Raw genomic sequence first — 19,089 nt, 5'->3', positions numbered from 1 at the left:
CCGTGATACAATCCATGCTTGGTCCCCTTCCACGAAGGCTGCCATGTTGCGACGCCATGTTTCTACAGTAGCCCAGAACGGACAAACCAAACACAGCCTCTAGAGAGCGCCTTTCGCGTTTTTTTGCAATCTGCAACCTCACCGCTAGATGCCACTAAATTCTACACACCGGCCTTAAAGACAACCTTTAAACACTGTGAAGCCATCCTTTAGAATAACACATTTCAGAGGCGGGTCTGGCCCTTTAAGAGTCGGTCTCTCTCTCTCCAGCAGCAGCAGTGGTGAAGAGCGGAGCAGCGCAGCCCGCAGCCAGAGACTGCAGCACATCTTCAGCTGCCGCTGGCCGACCCCACTGACTGACAGCCTCCCGGTTCACATCACAACGCACCGCGTCCTGGAGGGGGATGGGGGGCAGCTAGCCCGCCAGCTCACTAACTAACTAGATTTCCTAGAAGCGGAGAAGGCTCACGACAAGATGGTATCGTGGATTATTTCGAGGATAGTTGTGTGAGTATGGGCTGGGCTGCATCTGTTGTTGTGTTTAAACGTTTAGCCAGAGCAGCGGCTCCTCCATTCATCAACTGTCTGATGCTCTGTCATCCATTTTCTGCGTGTTTATAGTCGAATTTCAGCCAAGTAGAAAAAATACTACGAGCAAGCTGCCATTTAGACACTGAATTATTGAACTATTGCTTTCGTTTCCTGTGTCTCCAATTAAAACGATGATGCAGTACAATCTGCATCCACCGCCTGTTAGCCGCTGGTAGCTAACGTATGCTGGCTAGCCAGTAACTGTAACCACCTGACAGATAATGTGTTGGCAGGGAAATGAGCTGTTAGCCGGCCACTTTATTGTCAACTGAAACCCTCTTAATATGCAAGTCTCGCTGCAGATAAGTAAACAAAATTGCTTCCCGTGTCTTTTTAAAACATCACCGCCTGAATAATGCTGGACTGAAGCATCTCAGCACCATATGGTGACATGAGTTGGTAAAATGTGATGGCAAGGCTAAACCCAGCAGCCCAGTCAGGGATGTGTGTGCCACTCTGTACATGACTAGGCCAGTTAAACGTGGATGACTTGTTTGTTTTGTGCAATATTATAATATGCTGGAGTGACTTTACAGATTTGGCTCCTTGCTGTTATCAGACAAGCAGTATCAGCAGCTCAGGCCTCATCCTCCACCTGTAAAAACTACACCCCGACAGTGTGGATGACTCAACTAAAGCCAGCCACTGTCATCATCCTGATCCCTTATGCAGGCCTTTTTTACCCTGCTGCATTAGTTTTCCTGTTAAGTGGCTGCTGTTGAGTGTTTTAAGCAGGATTTTTTATGTCGTCTGTCCATTGAATGTGCCTGTCTGTCAGCGATGCTGTCAGTTTTGTGTGGATTTAATTTAATCAGCTTGTACTTCACCTTGGTAGTCTAATCCTCAAACAGGTAGGTAGGTGTCTTTGAAAGGCCCAGGTGTATGAATGTCATTGGTTTTTCATACCTATAAATATTCTTCCCCACGTTATATAAGTAGAGGATAACATTGGCAAACTGTTGGCTTTTAATGGCTTCCAGCTGGCTCTTCCACTTCACCGCACCTCACGTAGTCATGTGTCGATGGGAGACAAACAATGTGACTGAATATGCATCATAATGGCTGCTGCACATCTAACACGAGATCAATCATTTCTCGTCTTTACTCCGTTTTAAATTTACAGCTGCTGCTTTGTTTTTTGTTTTTTTTTTTTAACCTGGAAAGCTCCAAACAGGTGAATAAACAGCGTAACTCAAATCACTTTATGCTCAATATATCAGATCTTTATAGCCCAGTATCACGAATCACAAATTTCCCTCAGGGGGCTTTTCAATCTGTACAGCATACAACATCCTCTATCCTTGGACCCTTGATTCAAATAAGGAAAAACTGTCCCCCAAAAAGCCTGTAATGTGGTTAAAAATGGAAGAAACCACAGGAAGAGCAACAGAGGAGGGATCTCTCTTCCAGGACAGACAGACATGCTGAATCTGATCAAGAGGACATCCAGCAACTTCCAGGCGCTGCCAGACAGGCAGAACCGGAGAGACACGACCTCCCCTCACCATGGTGACCTGGAAAAGAGGACAGGAAAGGAAAGAGAGAGCGAGCAAGCGAGAGAGAGAGTCTCAGTGAAGGGACTGTTAAACTCGTGTGCGAACCTGAGACGGGGACACAAAGAGGCACAGGGCGTCTGCTGAGGATGTCTGCTGGCCTAGAGGCCTGCCATGAGTCGCCCCAGTCTACCGTACAGAGCCGCACACATGACTGAACAGGGGCAGAAGACCTACTTAAATGCTGAGAAACACAGTAGATACAGTATGCTGGCTGTAGGTACCAACAGATGGGAAGCAAGTGTGTGTGTGACATACATTCGGACAAGCTGTAGTTAAAAATTTAAACCCACACAGTGAGAATACAGACACACTGGTGACATTCTGGACTGTGTGCTCCCTACTGTCCCTCACTGGGCATTCAGCATCCTGTCACATCAGCACAAATCACCACAGTGGCACAGGATGCGACCAAGTACACACCAACAACACAGCTCGGCGCGCACAGTGTTCCAGTCTGCACGTGAGCCACCACATAGTGACCCACCCCTGGCAGACTTGTGTGTGTTTTTCCACTTTATCTCTCTGCAGTCTTCCTGACTCCATGATATCCATTATATTGTTTTGTACCCACTATCAGGCTGGTGTGTTTTGACAAGCCGCTGCCTTTCAACTCTACCGTGGCGCCACTATTCACATCAGAACCACCTGAGGGACTGACTTTACTGAAGCACATCATATTAAGACAGCTACTTGTGTTTACATAAGCTTAGAGAAAACATGGCTAACTTGCTTTTTAAGCATTTGTCCAGCTGAATCCCCCCCCCCCCCCCCCCCCTCCTCTGACCCAGCCTTCTTTGTTTTTTGCAGCCTTGCCTTTGGGACGCTGTACCCGGCATACTCCTCGTACAAGGCTGTCAAAACGAAGAATGTGAAAGAATATGTGAGTATCATCTTTGGTTATTCAATCTCAGCTGATCGTTTTTTGGCCCCTTGATGCTGTCAGTGTTTTTTAAAAAGAAATGTAATATAAAGCCGATAGGTGTAATTTAAGCCAGACACACACTTGACATCGTTTCAGTTGTTTCATGAGAGGCAGAGGACACGCATTAATTACCAGGAGTCAGTCTGTTTTGATTATTGGCCACACAGACTATTCTCTTCATTTTATCTCTGTCACTTAAAGACTGATGACTGAATTATCCAGCATGTCTGATACTGGTCAGCGTCTCTCAGATGAGGTTAGAAGAATGGCAGCGCAGTTATTTTAGGGCATACCGACCTTCATGAAACTGGGTCGCTGAGGCACCGTAATGACCTTAAAAGACGAAATTATACCCGCATGTCTCCGTCTCAATCCCAGTTCCTCTTTAAATCCTACATGGACATGACAATGTCTGTGTCAACCAGAGCTGAAAGTTGATTCAGAAAACTATTTTGATAATCTATTAATTTTCATTCAAAATGCTTAATCATTCCTTAGTTTTAACTTCTTAATCATAAAGATTTTCTGCTTTTCTTTGTCTTTAGTGATTGTAAACCTAAACAAAACAAGTAATCTGATGAAGTTGAGCTTTAGGAAATTGTGATGGGCATTTTCACAATTTTCCGACAATTTACAGATAAAACAATTCATTAAATGATCAAGAAAATAATCAGCATGTGAAAATAATCGATAGCTGGCAATTTGGAGAGTAGAATAGAATTAGTAGTTGAATTGTTGTCAAATCCGTCTGCATCATCTCGTGGGCGTGTGGCATGAGACGAACACGCACACCATGTTTAATGCATTAAACTGCCCAGTCCCTTGATACCATAATGATTCATACTTCAAATGTACACTCCCTTATTTTGTTATATTGTCCACAATAGTGCCTGCAAGTCTTGAAATATCCTCTCAGTTCCCTGGAGATATGTTGCCTCTCAACGCAGCTCACAGTTGACTTTCAACATCAACACTAGACTGGGAAGAAAGTTTGGGATTTGGCAGCAAAATCGGAGACAATATCTTTTTAAATAACACAACAAATAATGTGATAATGAGATTAGAGCAGGACGAGCAGCGCTGCCAGTTGAAACCAACATAAAAACGATTCCCATTCTGTCTTTGGCTGAGAGTCTTTTAAATAAACGGGGTCCTCCCTGCTTACCTCATCTCTGCAAGGGATGAGAGAGAGAGAGAGAGAGAGAGAGAGGGGGGGTCTGGGAGGAGGAGGAGGAGTAGATAGCTGTGCTCTGGCCCTCCGCCTAGATTTGCGCTGGAGAACAGTCTCCTCCTGGCAGGTTACCATAGCAACCCCCCCTCTCGATCGCTGCTCAAGCAGACGGCCACAGAAGGAGCGAAAAGAGGCAAGGAGGAAGAGGGAGAGAGTGGAGGACGCCATTTTTAGAACTGATGTTTTCCCCTTTTTTCCTCTTGTTTGGCTCATTTCTAATGAGTCGCATGATTCAGCATTATGTGTGTTTACAGAAGCACGTGCCTGTGGCCTCTTTAATGCCTTGAAGCGTACCTTTTCCATCCAGTGCTTTTTCTCTAACATTATATATATCAAAATGTTTGATTATTGATAATGTATTTCCACTCAGTCGATGACATTTAGCACCATTTCCTTAGCTTTTTTATAGCATTTTGTTAAATCTTAACAATGCCCTACATTTCCTTTGTCTCTGGGAGATTAGTCATGCATACTGATGTGATCTGACACAACTGAAACATATGCTGTGTCTCTGTGTTGGTATGTTTCTGTATGTAGCTGCTGTTGAGCTCTTCATGTCTCAGCACGTGCGTACTGGACGCTGAGAGTTTACATGTGCTATTTTTGTGATGTTCTTTCTCTCTCTCTCCTCACGTGTGTGTGTGTGTGTGTGTGTATGTTTGTGTGTGTGCAGGTGAAGTGGATGATGTACTGGATAGTATTTGCGTTGTTCACTACAGCAGAAACAGCTACAGACCTGCTCCTATCATGGTGAGTCAGGAGCTGCTCGTGATCGTGACCCTCATCCCCAACTAGCTTAAAATAAATAAACAGCTTATATCAATAGACGCATTCATGCGTTTTTCCACCGCTAAGTGTTCTTGATATTTTTAGTATAGTGATTTCTTATCAAAGAGTCTTGTTTTTCAATGTAGCAAAACAAAATATAACTCAGCCTTTTTTTTTATGTATCAGATCAGTGTTTCACAGCTTTTACCTTCTCTAGTTGTGTCTTGCTGTTCATTTCTCAGGTCTTAACACCTTCTTCAAAGTATTTATGTTTTGATTTTCTTCCCCACTGATGTTTTGTTCTGTGTTTCATTACCCAGGTTTCCATTTTACTTCGAGCTAAAGATTGCCTTTGTGATCTGGCTCCTGTCTCCATACACCAAGGGCTCCAGTGTCCTCTACCGCAAGTTTGTCCACCCAACCCTGTCCAACAAAGAGAAGGTAGGAACATGACATGGAAAGACATTTAGTCGGTCTCTCAAATGTAAACTATTTCGCTTGTCCACACTGAAACACTCTGATATTTTTTTTCTTCTTCTTTGTCCAACCTTTCTTTGTGGGCTTTTGACTCTTCCCCTTCAACTGTAGGAGATAGATGAGTACATAGCACAGGCCAAAGACAGGAGTTACGAGACCATGATGCGGTTTGGGAAGAGGGGTCTCAACCTGGCTGCAAATGCTGCCGTCACCGCAGCCACCAAGGTGAGCTGTGAGCTCTGTTTCTGCGATGGAAGTTTATAAGAGATTTTTAAAGTGATTTTGTCATTTGGACAAAGTCATCAACTCTTGTGTGTGTGTCATGTTTTTCGACTGCTTTAATATCTTAATTATAGATTATTTTACAAGTGTGTTTAATCCTTCAGACTAACCTTATTGGATTCAGATCTGTACAGATTGTGTCTGAATCTGGTTGTGATGAGATTCATCACTGATGTGAGAATGTGTTTCAAATGCTTCTCAAGTGACCACAGAGATCACGTGTTGCTCATTTCCTCACACAGGACTTTATCAGTGGGGAAACTGGGAAGACAAACAGCAGCAAATAAAACTTATTTTCACTCAGTCATACAGCTTGTAACTTTTTCCAGGGAACAGACTTCAAAACTTTGCCCGAGTCGATGATCAGGTGGTCTCACAGTTTAGTCACACAGCAGGGGCCTGTTTTCACAAGAGGTTTGTGAGTTCTGCTTACCCGCAGCTTGCCAACGGTGCCAGTGCCCCGTTTCACAAATGATTGTTACTCGCAAATTGCAGATATATTTGTGAGTCCTGCAGTCCTCTCACATTCCCATGCATGAGGCACAAGTATGGTGTTTCTTTTGATTAGTTAAACATGTCAAAATTACCACCAGAGGAAATTCTCTCATGTTGCATGTTGCAGATTTAGTGAATCAGACCCAAGCTTCCCCAGCTGCTCTTTATAATAACCAACATTTCTTCCACATCTGATATAAACTTCATTAGTGTTTCACCAGACATGAGAATTGGCAAATGCTTTCAAGAAAGCGTCTTTATTCTAAATGACTGATTCACATAAGACATAAAAGTGATGCAGAGGTAACCGAACGTTTACTCTCGTGCTGCTACATATCTGACGTGTGTGTGTGTGTGTGTGTGTGTGTGTGTGTTTGGTTTTGCTGTGATGTCCAGGGGCAGGGCGTGCTGTCAGACAAGCTGCGGAGTTTCAGCATGCAGGACCTGACTCTCATCAACGCCGAGGATGATCTGGTTCTGCGCCCATCAGATGGTCGCATGAGACGGGACCCGATGGATGAGATGGGCTCGGGGGCCAGCACGCTTCCCCGGGCCAAGAGCACTGCAGCACGGCAGAGTAAGGCCACACAAACACGCACATCCCACACAGCTTCATTTGTAGAGTTTGTTCTACATTCATTCTGTGTGTCCAGTTCGCTGATTGGACCGAAGTGGCACACAGAGGATTTCCCTTCATTTAACTGTTATAAGAGCAGGGCTGGGGTTAGTCGGGCCAGACTGGAGTCATGTGATTTAAAGCACTGCAGGATGGCAGGGAAAAGGAGGAGGTGGAGGGAGCGATTGAGAGAGGTGGGGGGGGGGGGGGGGGGGGGGAAAGCATGTGATTCCAGTGGGTGGAGAGGCTTGGAAGGAGGACTCTTTGTGTCTCACTACACTGTCGGCTAGCAGGCTGTGTGGGCCCGACAAGCTGTGAACTGAATACAGACAGAGAGACACAGAGACAGTGTAACAATGAAAGAACAGGGCACGAGTGGCACATTTAAATTCATACAGACAAAAAAAGCATTTGTAACTTCTAAAACCGAGACTGAAAGAAAAATGGATTAAAAAAAAACACTGAAGTGAAAAGAATCAGACAGTTGGAGTTAAATGATTCATGTGATTTGTGCATTGATGTTCTTTTAATAACCTGTAGGAATAATATAGTGAAAAGAATCCAAACTCCAAGACCCATTTATTAATGATTCATCATCTTTACACTTTAGATTTTAAAATAACAGTTTAAAGCCACCACACTTTTGACGGGCAAAAAAGAAAAGATGAGATTCTTCTCCATTTGTAAATAATAATAAATTTGATAAATTGTCTTTACACGATGTTAACTGACTCAAACATACATTTTTTTCACCACGACACCTAATGAAAAAATTATGTGTTGTAAATTTCTATTTTAATCCACTAAACATACTGAAAAACAGAATAATGGACATAGACCTGAACAAATTCACATGTATTTTCTTTGTTTTCAGTTTCTTTTTTTTTTAAAACCTCCATTTAAATCAGATTATGTAACAGCAGCAGGCAGAGTAGGAAAAGCATTTACACGCCCTGCTCTTCCAGACTGTCCACTGGAGCTGAAAATACGACTTAATCGATTGATCAGTGAAAAAAGTATTCACTGACAAACTTGACAGCTGATAAAATGCTCGTCATTTGAAGAGGAATGCGGGTTGCAGCTTCTCAAGTGAGGAGGATGTTTAGGGTTAAGTCTGTGACTGTAGATATTTAAAGTTAGGATTAGAGGCTGGCCAATCCTAGTGGAAAAAGGCTTGTGTTTTTTTTATTACTAATACATCTTTGGAATAAGTACTGCAGCACTAGAGTCATTTTGGGGGTTTACAGCAAACAGATGACCCAGTCTATATTTTTATCAACCCAGTACATTCTCTTACTCAGATAATGGTAACTTGGCAGAAGAGGGTCCTATTTAGTGTGACCTTTTTATTACACAGCTAACATCCAGCTTTAAAACTGTAGGCTTTGAGAAGCTGTGACTGCAGTGACGTACTGGTCTGCAATTACACATTGTTGAACACATTTCATCTGTCAGCTGTTATTAGATTAGATGTTCATAAAGTAAAATCACTGTGGTTCAGAGGCAAGGTCAAACCACATATCTGCTCATCTCTCTCTTAGCTGTCAGCTGAATCATCTGGGGATTATGTTTTTTTCATGTAGCTGCTTTAGCTTCACTCTGAACCCTGAGCTACGCCGTCACTGAGTGACCGCCAATTTTTTTTTTTTGTCCAATCCCACAGCTCGCTCTTTGGCGGCCGCATCCCTCGCTGACGAAACGTCATCTCAACACAGCTCTGACCTATCAGACACAAGGACTGAACACTCTGATGACGATGTGGGAGAGAAAGCCCCGAAGCGCAGTGCCAGCGTCAAGGCAACCAAGAAACCTGCTGCTGCTAAGACAGAGGTAGGGTGAACACACGTTACAGAGGTCTTGTTTTGGAAGAAAGTTCATCAGTTATGTATCATAAAATGACATTCAGCTGAGCACAACATTGCTTTAAACCTTTATTTTATTTTTTTTCAAATATGTTGGGACATTTTTATGCCTTTATGAGATAGTGACAGTAGAGAGAAGTCTGGAAACGAGGGGAGAGATAAAAGCCTGTTGTCCAAATGGAAGCCTGTTAGGCTGATGAGGCGCCATTACTTTAACCCTTAAACTGTAGTGGCGGCTCCATGTTGGAACATATGCACCATTTCATCATCATAAAACTGTAGATCCTTTCAGTTTGACAATATGGCTGGAAGTTGATATCACAATATTTTTTAACATTTATTAATACTACCATTTAGCAATGATACATACAAAGGCCCAGGTAGATTATTTTATTTATGTTATACATATAAAATATTAATGTAGTTTTAGATTGTGAATAGTTAAATTTTCATGTAGTGTATTTAGAAAATATGTCAGTTGGATACGAGTGATGTTTCAAGGATAATTTAGCTAACTTAGTCTTGATAACGCACATCAAACTGGAACTGTGGTGTGATTTTGAGTGTAGATTGAGTCAGACTAGCGGCTCTGTGAGGCTGTAATCAGGCACAGGAGTGCTTTGTGCTAAATGCTAATGATGGCATGCTAACATGAGCACAAAGACTGTCACAAATTGTATACTGTATATACTAATTGTCTTGGTATACTGCTTTTGCGGTTGGTATACAAAAAAATGCCAGTTTAACTAGATACCAGAATGTTTTTCGAGGATTTAATAGCTTTGTGTGTGTGTTTTCTGAGGTGCTCCTGCATTATTTTTTTGCAACGATGTGCACTGTTGGAGTATACAATAGTGTCCATTAGCAGAACACTTAAAATCAAGCGTTTTTTAAATGTAACCTCTTATACTGCCTTTTTAAGTAAACTTTATTTTGTGACCTATGTGCTAATGTTTAACAGGTATGTTTACCATGGTTACCATCTCAATGTAGAGTGTTAGCATGATAGCATTTGTTAATTATCACTTAATACAAAGTATAGCTGAGACTGATGTGACTGGCATTAGTTTTGCAGGAATTTGATCCTAAACAAAAGTATTGGATAAACAGAAACTTTGACCTGATGATGCTAGGCTAGAGGGTTACAATTCATCCCAAGGGGAACATGAATGTATGTACCAAATTTTAATGTCAATCTGTCAAAAAGATAAGTTTAAAAATTAACCTTTACTGTTAATTAACCATGTTAATTACTCTTTGCTTTTTCCACTTTTCTTTGCTTCTCCTCCGTCTGCAAGACTCAAACCAAGGTGGTAAAGAAGCCGGCAAAGAAAAAGACCACGACTAGTAATGCAGAGACGCCACCATGAGGCCTACGGTCCACATCCGCCGGCCTACACTCTCTCCACCCACAGCCTGCAGGCCCTCCTTCCTCTGTTTGGTCTCCACACAAACACATAGACACTATTTACTATATCAAGCAACCAAATTGTGTCACTGTTGCTGGTTTCTAGAGTGCAGGTTTAGTTTGTCGCCGTTTATGGAAACGGTTCTTCTTCCATTTACTGGGTTGTGGGTGGATTTTTAAGTCTCATAATAGGTAATCGTGTATTCACAAATGCTCCTTTTGTTGTTTAACCCCAAGACATATATAGAGGTCCCCATAGCAGATGAGATGTGAGCTGGCTGTGTGCAGTTTTCCACACTCATTGATCTTACTCACTGTGTCGCCTGCTGTGTGACTTTCTTCAGGCACAGTTTAGGCTTTCTTTCTTTCTTTCTTTCTTTCTTTCTTTCTTTCTTTCTGACTTTCTTTCTTTCTTCTTTGTTTTAAGTATTTCCAGTAAAATCCTACATTCATCACTCTAAATGATAATCCCGAGATTCTGCTGTGTCTTCTGGGCTCCTCCTACATGGTTCCAGTTGAAAAACAAGACAACATCACTCAGAAAGCTGGTTTTAAGAGTATTGTACCAGAGGTTTTTCTTCAGTGAGGAGTGAGGGGGGGGGTTGAAATCGACTTTAAGGCCTGCCCTGATGATGAAGGTCAAAATCCTTATATTTATCAGACCGCGTAGTTCCCTCGTTACCACAGCTCAGCTCATCTCACCTGCCAATCAGCAGTCACCATGTCCTAGCCCATGTCACTGTCAAGTTTTACAGGATTATTTCTGCTCAAGCCTGTTTTGTTCATTTATTTTACTTTCCTTTTTTAATCTCCTTTTACTTCATTTTAGACCTCACAGCTTGTGGAAGAGTTTAGTTTGTATCTTCTTCTCAGCTCTGAGTGAATCTGGCTCTACTAAGTTCAGGTCTCACTCACCACAACTTTCCTCCTCACTGCTATAATGTGACTATCAAGTCACGTACAGTGCTGGTGATGGAGTGGCTTGTTTAGTGTCGGCTTAGTTAACCTTCATCTAGACGTCACTCTTCTTAGGCTGTGTTTATCCCTGATCATTTAAGTGTTACTCTTCTGTTATCCAGTCATTTCTGTTCATGTAATATTACTCATTCATATGAGTTGTGCATATCCAGGCCTCTTAAGGTGATGCTGTTTTTATGAGCATATCTGCTTTCACCACAGTAGTGATGTCTGCATATTGTTTGTGTTTAGCGTTAGAAGGACACGAAGAAGCTCTGCACTCTGTCACCCCTTTTGCCCAACTGTGTCGACACACTTAACCTCTTCAGAATATTTATAGATCACAGAAGAAGTCAGGAAGAATAAAGCAAGGCAATATAGAAACAATTCAACCAAAACATCAGGAGACAGTGAGGAATTATTCACTCATCCCCGTGCTGTTGTTTCAGATCTGGAGGGAGTGTTGGTCTAGGCTGTGGGTGTTTCTGAACACACTGGACTTTAGATCTGGGATGGGCTCTTCTGGTCGCCAACAACTCATTGGTTTCTTCCGAGTGCTCTGTGATGAGAGATTTAAAGCATGAGCTGCTGTCTGCAGTGTGACACTAGTATGAACCAGTAGGGGGAGACAAACCCCACCTCAACTGTTGGAAACTTCACTTAACAAAATGTAAACTCAGTGTAAATAGTAACTTTGACTGTATATACAGTATGAGCTTGCTTGCCTTATTCATTTTCTGGGCTTAAATCAATTTAATTTTTTAATCATTTGTGTGTGTGTGTGTGTGTGTGTGTGTGTGTGTGTGTGTGTGTGTGTGTGTGAGTGAGTTTTGTTTTTTTTTTAATCTGTCTTGATGAATCATATGTTCTGAAACCAGACTTCATCATTGTGGATCTCTGGTGTAAGAAGTGATTTTTGTGTTTTTAGTTAACATGTTTACTTTTCTGTCTTTTCTCATTAAGACATTTTAACTCCTCTCCATCACAAAGTAGGGAATCTGCAAACTGAGTCTGAACTGATACATTCACATCCTGCTATGTTCTGCACTCAGACTGATTAAAAGGTCTTTTCGGGCCAAAAGTTAAAGATCAGCCCATTTTTATGTTTGCACTGAATAAAAAGAAAACGGCACATAATTACTGGACATTTTGTCTAAGATACAGCTGTGCATTTTTATCTTGTGTTCCTGTCATTTTTTTTGGATATTTATTGATTATTTTCTGTTTAAAATCAGTATTGTATACAGAGATGTTCATTTGTATATTGTTTGTGCCAATTCTTAAAGCTCCATGTCAAAACAGATAACAGTATGTGTGCTGGGACAATGGTATCTAACACAGTCATGTATCAGTAATAAACTACTAATAAAGGAAGTTAAATCAATATGTTACTGTTTCCTGTACTGATGTACTTCAGCTGAGTTTATCATGTCTTTCCATTTGTGACAAAGCTTCACTCTCAGTGAAGAATGACAGATTGATTTGACCTTTTTTCCACGTGTAAGACCACAAAGCTGTGTTTTAATAGAATATTAAGGGTGTTTTTATTCGCGTCTTATCGTAACGACAGCCAGAACTGGTTGCTGACTCTAGATGCTCTTTCTGTTTCTCTGTCCTCACCCCCTAACCCATAATCACTGTGAACCAGAGAGCCTTGGTGGTTTGACTACAGGCCACCACACCTCAACCCCAAACAGTTTCTGAATGGAAAAAAGATACATTTTGTTAATGGAACAAAGCACACATGGAGTTCAAAAAAAGTTTATTTTGTATGTATACATTTCTGTATAGATTGTCGTTTAAAGATTCTCAATTCTCTGAAAGTTACATAGGGATATGAAGAAGCCACAGGGTGTTGCTTTGCTCCAACATATGTTTACAAATTTGAACTGATTTCATGTTGAAATCTGCAGTTATTTTTTCTATCATGGCTCTTTCAGCACTGTCGTTAACCATTTTATTCAAATCTTCATTCAATATTTCATGAACTTCTGGAGCTAATTTAAAAGAATCGATAATGTTTTTGCCCCGCTGCAACTGTTCATCATGTGGACAAGGTGGTTCATCTTTCAGGGTTTTTAAGCTCTTCAGAACAGATTCGATATTCTTTTTTCGTTCTTCTCTTTGTTGTTTCCCTTCCACAGCTGAAATTGTGCCAAAGATAGACTTCTTATTGAAGGACATATTGTCCAATTTGAAAGGACAACTCTCAAATTTTTGAATGCTTTGATCGAAGATGCTGGAATTTCTAAAATAATTTGGTCCACTTAGTCCATAGAACTTTTCAAACGCCACCAAAGTTATGATTCTGTATTTTTTCCATTCCAAGGCTTTGTCACGAAGCTTAATCATGCAAGGAGTCATGTGTTTTTTCTTTAAACACGGGCTATTGTATGTAAAGATGAAAATATTTTCAATTTTTTTTTTGTATTTGTCTACTAAAATATCAAGTCGATTGATTAAAATCTCCTCGCAATGTATGTTTTGTTTATAATCTGGATAAACCACAGGCAAGATGATGTGTGTATGTTCTGTAAAGACAATGGCAAATGCAAATTGATTGTCGTTTTTCTCAATTTCTTTAGTGCAATGTTCTATATATGGCTTTAGGCCTTGTATATCCACTTTTGCATCAACAGCAAATTTGCGCTCTAAATTTGAATACAATTTCATTATTTTACTGTAGCAGTCTATATTTTTAAGACTTTTTATTTCTTTCCAAAACTCTTTAAAACACTCAGTTTTTGGTGCACGTTCCAAAAGTTTAGGACTAAATTTAATAGGGCAAACAGTTTCAACAGCCCCAAACTTTTCAATATTAAAAAGTGTGTATGTGCAGTGTATGTTTTGTTTATAATCTGGATAAACTACGGGCAAGATGATGTGTGTATGTTCTGTAAAGACAATGGCAAATGCAAATTGATTGTCTTTTTTCTCAATTTCTTTAGTGCAGTGTTCTATATATGGCTTTAGGCCTTGTATATCCACTTTTGCATCAACAGCTAATTTGCCCTCTAAATTTGAATACAATTTCATTATTTTACTGTAGCATTCTATATTTTTAAGACTTTTTGTTTCTTTCCAAAACTCTTTAAAACACTCAGTTTTTGGTGCACGTTCCAAAAGTTTAGGACTAAATTTAATAGGGCAAACAGTTTCAACAGCCCCAAACTTTTCAATATTAAAAAGTTTGGGGGGGAAAAGTCTGATATTACAAATTGCAAGCTTACGCTGAGATCTATTGCTGGTGAAATTGTCCAAATGGTTTTTCTGTGTCTTTTCTAAAATTATTACATGTCTGTTTACTTGTCGTCCTGTGTTTTTCTCCAGCTGTAAAGTTTGTTTTTTGTGGGTATTTATATTATGACAGTTTTCAACAAAAACATTTTCTGGAGGGACTTCAAAATCAGATGTTTTCTGCCCAGGTCCGAGGGGATTACCGTCCTGCTGCTGATCCTTTTCCCTGAATAAGAGACAGGTTAACCTTGATTTAATTCACAAGTCAAAATGATATGGTAAACCTTATTTAACTGGTCAGCTGCAATGTGTTGCATATATAGAGTTATAAATGCCCAATAGACTCCATGGTAAGTGTGTTGGATTACATTGATATTTCTTGTATACATGTACCTCATAAATTGGTGACTCAGGGTTTCACTTATGAAACTGGTTGTAAAATTCATATCTTGTTTATTTAAAGGTCAATTATGTAGGATTTAGTGACATGTAGTGGTGAGGTTGCAGATTGCAACCAAATGAATACCCCTCACCCTCCCCTTCTAAATGTGTAGAGCCAGTGTTTGTTTTGTCCATTCTGGGCTACTGTAGAATCATGGTGGAGCAACATGGCGGCCTCAGTGGAAGAGGACCTGCTTCCTATGTAGATATAAAAGGGCTCATTATAAGATAGCAAAAAAACATTCATTCTTATTTTCAGGGGATTATACACTAATTAAAACATACTTATGAATATTATATTCCATTTCTGCCAAGTCTGTTCCACTAGATGCCACTAAATCTTACACACTGGTCCTTTGGTACATTTCGAGGCACAGAACCAATATGAAGTACTACATGTGTACAGTGTGCTGAATCTTCTCAGGATGTAAATAAGCTGACAGATATTATATATATTATCATATAAGTGTTAATGACATGTAAATTTAATTAGCATATTTTACAGTAGGTTAGGTGTTTCTAATAACTTAAGTGAGATTTATCAAACTCAGTTGAAGTAAAAATTAAAGCTGAGTTTATTTTATTTCTAAAATGCTATCATTTAAGTTGATAGAACCAATCAAATTCAACAATAAATATAGCTGTAAGCGGCAATGATCAGGGTCCAAGCAGAGCATTTGGATGCTTGTTTGACTTAATATGACCTCAATAAGCAGTTGAAAACATAATACATGCATACATTAGTTGCCTGGGGATTCCATCCCTGGACCTTTGTATTTCCAGAGAAGGTGACTTACTGACTGCACCACTGGGGAGACATGGTGCCACATACCCTTTCACAACTGGAAGCAATGACATCACATGTGCAAAACAGTTTTTTTCTGTATTTTTTAAACTTAAAATGCTTACAACAGTCAAAATGTTGGTGATAAAATTCTGAAAAAATCACACATCACTTTGCTGGTTTCGGGTGTATTGTTAAATATTTTGGTGAAATTTGTTAAAAAATGAGATGAAATAGAAAATTTTGTGCACAGAATGCAAATTGATTTCCTGTCCTTACAGGTGAAAGTAACCCAGTTTGATGGGACTAGTTACCAAATTTTATGGATTGACTGAGTCATGACCCTAGATCGTGCAAACTGAATTTTGTATGAATCCATGCAGTTGATTACGAGATATGAACTTTTTGCACTTGTGGCGCCCCCTAGTGGCAGAGTATTCATTGACTGCGCCATGAAGGTCGGACCTTGCATTCGAACATGTGCACCAAATTTGATTACAATCGCTTAAGCGAATTTTGTTTTAAGAGCATTTATGTAAAATCGAAATTAAAGACACGAGTTTAATAATGTATAATTTCAGAACAGTATGGAACATCATTAATCTGAAAAAGCGCTTTTATCGGCTTGGTCCAGATATGTTATGTACCAACCTCAGTGATGATCACCCAAAATTTGTAGGAGGTGCAGTGAAAAAACAAATTTTGACAAAATACAGAATTGTGGAAAATCTTTCTAGGATTGAAAGGGCGTGGCTTATATGGATAGATTTCTATGGACCCACGTCTGGATTTACGGTTCAAAAGTTATCGGCCAAAACGTAAAGTTTGTTGTTTTAGCGTCACCATCTATTTTTTTTGTCTGAGTTGTAGGTGAGATTTCCAACGTATCTGACGCTTTTACGGTTTCTGAGACCCAGATACTGTTAGGGCACAAGAACGAGAAGAAAAATAATAAGCCTAACAGATACAATAGGTTTCCAGCAGCTTCGCTGCTTGGACTCCTAATAAGTAAAGTCTACAAAAGCCCCTACGGAGTAGGGAGGTATAATTAAATTGTGTGAATAAATATGGATTATTATGAAACACTATTATTAATAGTGGTGTGGGCCATAAGGGGTTTCAATAGACAGCAGAACAATTGAGATGAACATTGCAACGTGAGAACTGATGTGTGTCTCTGCGAGGATAGTAAAAGGTCAGCAGAGGGCGCTCTGAGTTTAGCTGCGCACCACTATCGCAGCATTACAACGAAGTTCACAGTTCAGAGACAGTAGAGCTGATGCAAGCTCATGTGCAAGTTGAATTAATGTCGTGATGATATGAATAATGTGCTGACTGCTGTTTTAAATATGTTTTGCTCTGGTAACGCCTGTGTTGCAGGAGTGTTGCACCAGTTTGGATCCAGAGCTTCAATCTTAACCTCTAACAACATTATTCTAAGTGATCAATTATTATTATCATCATATAATTTAACATTTACTGAGGTGAGTTAGATTTGTGTAACACCATTGATTCCCTGTCCTTTCACATGAACTTAACACATTTTCATGGGACTAGTTTACATAACTAGATTGAGAAAATAGGCTACAGAGTTTCATTCCTTGTCCCTCCAAGATTTATTGTTTAATACTTACAGTGTTTTTGTGCCTCCGCTGCAAGGGGATGTGACGTTAAGAATGACACTGAGGACTTGGGCATCTTTGTCCGGCTCAAAGGAGCACAGTCGAAGGATCCACTTGATGATTTTGAAAATTATATTTGGAGATCTGCAGGAGGTTTTGACAAAGTTGGATGGAAATTAAAGTTAATTGTTAACTAAATATTAACTTGAAGTAAGATTTATTAAAGTCAGTTGAAGTAAAAATTAAAGTTGATTTTATTTTATTCCTAAAATGTTATCATTTGAGTTGATAGAATCAATCAAATCCAACGAAATTAAGTAAAGCCACCAAAAGTCCCCAGGATTAGGGAGGTATACTTAAACTGTGTTAATAAATATGGACTATTATGAAGCACTATTATTAATATTATCAAACTCATTATTCTTAGTAATCAGTTATTATTATAGATTATAAATTTGCTTAACACCATGTAGTAATAATTGATTTCCTGTCTTTACAGGTGAAGGTAACCCAGTCTGATGGGACTAGTTGACATGATTGTATATTGTTTCATCTCTTTACCTTTGGGGTGAGAATAGCTGCAGCTTGATGGAACTAGTTGAAGACATCTCTTCTCTCTCAAGTCTGTCTGGAACTTGTTGTCTGCATCTGTCCAGCTTAGTGAGGAAAAATTAATATATCACCACTAACATAAATTTTATTAAAACACAAAATTATTTAAACACTGCTGAAAAGCTGCAGTGCAAAATTACTGATGTGATCTCAATAGTCACCTAATGGTGTCTTATGTGGCTTGTTAAAGATCTCTTGTTGTTGGTTGACAAACAACATGTAATTGAGATATTACATTACCTAAATATTAACATAATATAATATATAATATAACATAATAACTCCAAATAACTGTCAGTGTTGGCAATTATTTTAACTTTGAAAAACTGTATTTTGTTTAGATATCCAACCTTTGTTTTAATATAAAGGGCAGATTTCCATTTACCTGCATGGCTGGATGGTGGTGCCGACGCTAGAGAGAAAAATTACATTAGATAAACAATAAAAAGAAATGAAATGAAAACAAAACTAGCCAAAAATATATGGCAGGATTATATACAACACTAAAACATATTGAAAAACAGGTTCCCTACTGGTGTTTTAGATTGTTCAAGATCTGTTGTTGGTTAACAAACAACATGTGTTGTAAAATTACTTAAATATTAATATGATATTTCAGTAACTTTTAGTAACTACAGAAAGAACCAAACTATGTAGCAACCTTTTTAAAAACTAAATGAATATCATTCAACCAGTCCTTATAAATAACAGTTGTATTGCTTTAAATTTATGTTGATGCTTATTAGAATTAAAGAATTAATTAAGTTGTGACTTACCAGATTTGGTCCAGAATAGTAACCCACCCAAGCAAGGCTAGGAAAAGCTAGTTATCTACAGAAATAAAAAAAAAAAACAGGGAAAAATGAAATCTTAATGGTTGATAAGATTTACAAGTTCTTTCTGTAGATTACAAGGTTTTCCTAGCCTTGCTTGGGTTGGTCATTGGGGTGGTAATTCTTGTCCTCTCTTGTTGAATTGTTTTGTCGAACTTCTTTAAGAATTAATGTGGACTCGGTAAGGAATATTAGTTAGTTTGTGTGTTACTGTTACTGTTCCCTGCATATATATATCTATGCTTGGTATCAAGTCCCTCCCCTCCCAAGTTTCATTACGTACCTGCTGGTAATTCTTGTCTTCTCTTGTTGAATTGTTTTGTGGAACTGCTTTTAGAATTAATGTGGACTCGGTTCAGGGATGTCATGTGACAATGGTAAATCATTGCCAGCTT

The 19,089-nt window shown here is 39.4% G+C and overlaps 1 protein-coding gene and 1 long non-coding RNA gene across 2 annotated transcripts; one reads left to right on the top strand and one right to left on the bottom strand.

The window, feature by feature from the left end:
• Positions 1-214: 214 nt before the first annotated feature.
• reep2 (receptor accessory protein 2) lies at positions 215-10,516 on the top strand. Its single transcript, XM_044364136.1, has 8 exons — positions 215-507; positions 2,955-3,027; positions 4,974-5,050; positions 5,389-5,509; positions 5,657-5,770; positions 6,719-6,899; positions 8,602-8,768; positions 10,099-10,516. Exons 1-8 carry the CDS (start codon positions 476-478, stop codon positions 10,168-10,170), a joined length of 837 nt encoding a protein of 278 aa, XP_044220071.1. The 5' UTR covers positions 215-475; the 3' UTR covers positions 10,171-10,516.
• A 3,490-nt stretch (positions 10,517-14,006) lies between these two features.
• LOC122990508 lies at positions 14,007-18,946 on the bottom strand. Its single transcript, XR_006405386.1, has 5 exons — positions 18,638-18,946; positions 18,247-18,273; positions 17,811-17,905; positions 17,262-17,393; positions 14,007-14,628 (listed from the first exon to the last, which is right to left on the bottom strand). It is a non-coding gene; the product is annotated as an uncharacterized LOC122990508 (long non-coding RNA).
• Positions 18,947-19,089: the final 143 nt, after the last annotated feature.

This window comes from Thunnus albacares, chromosome 10 (assembly GCF_914725855.1).
Source record: "Thunnus albacares chromosome 10, fThuAlb1.1, whole genome shotgun sequence".
Classification (NCBI taxonomy): domain Eukaryota; kingdom Metazoa; phylum Chordata; class Actinopteri; order Scombriformes; family Scombridae; genus Thunnus; species Thunnus albacares.
Note: the sequence above shows the minus strand (reverse complement) of the source record. Positions and strands in the feature narration are given on the sequence as shown.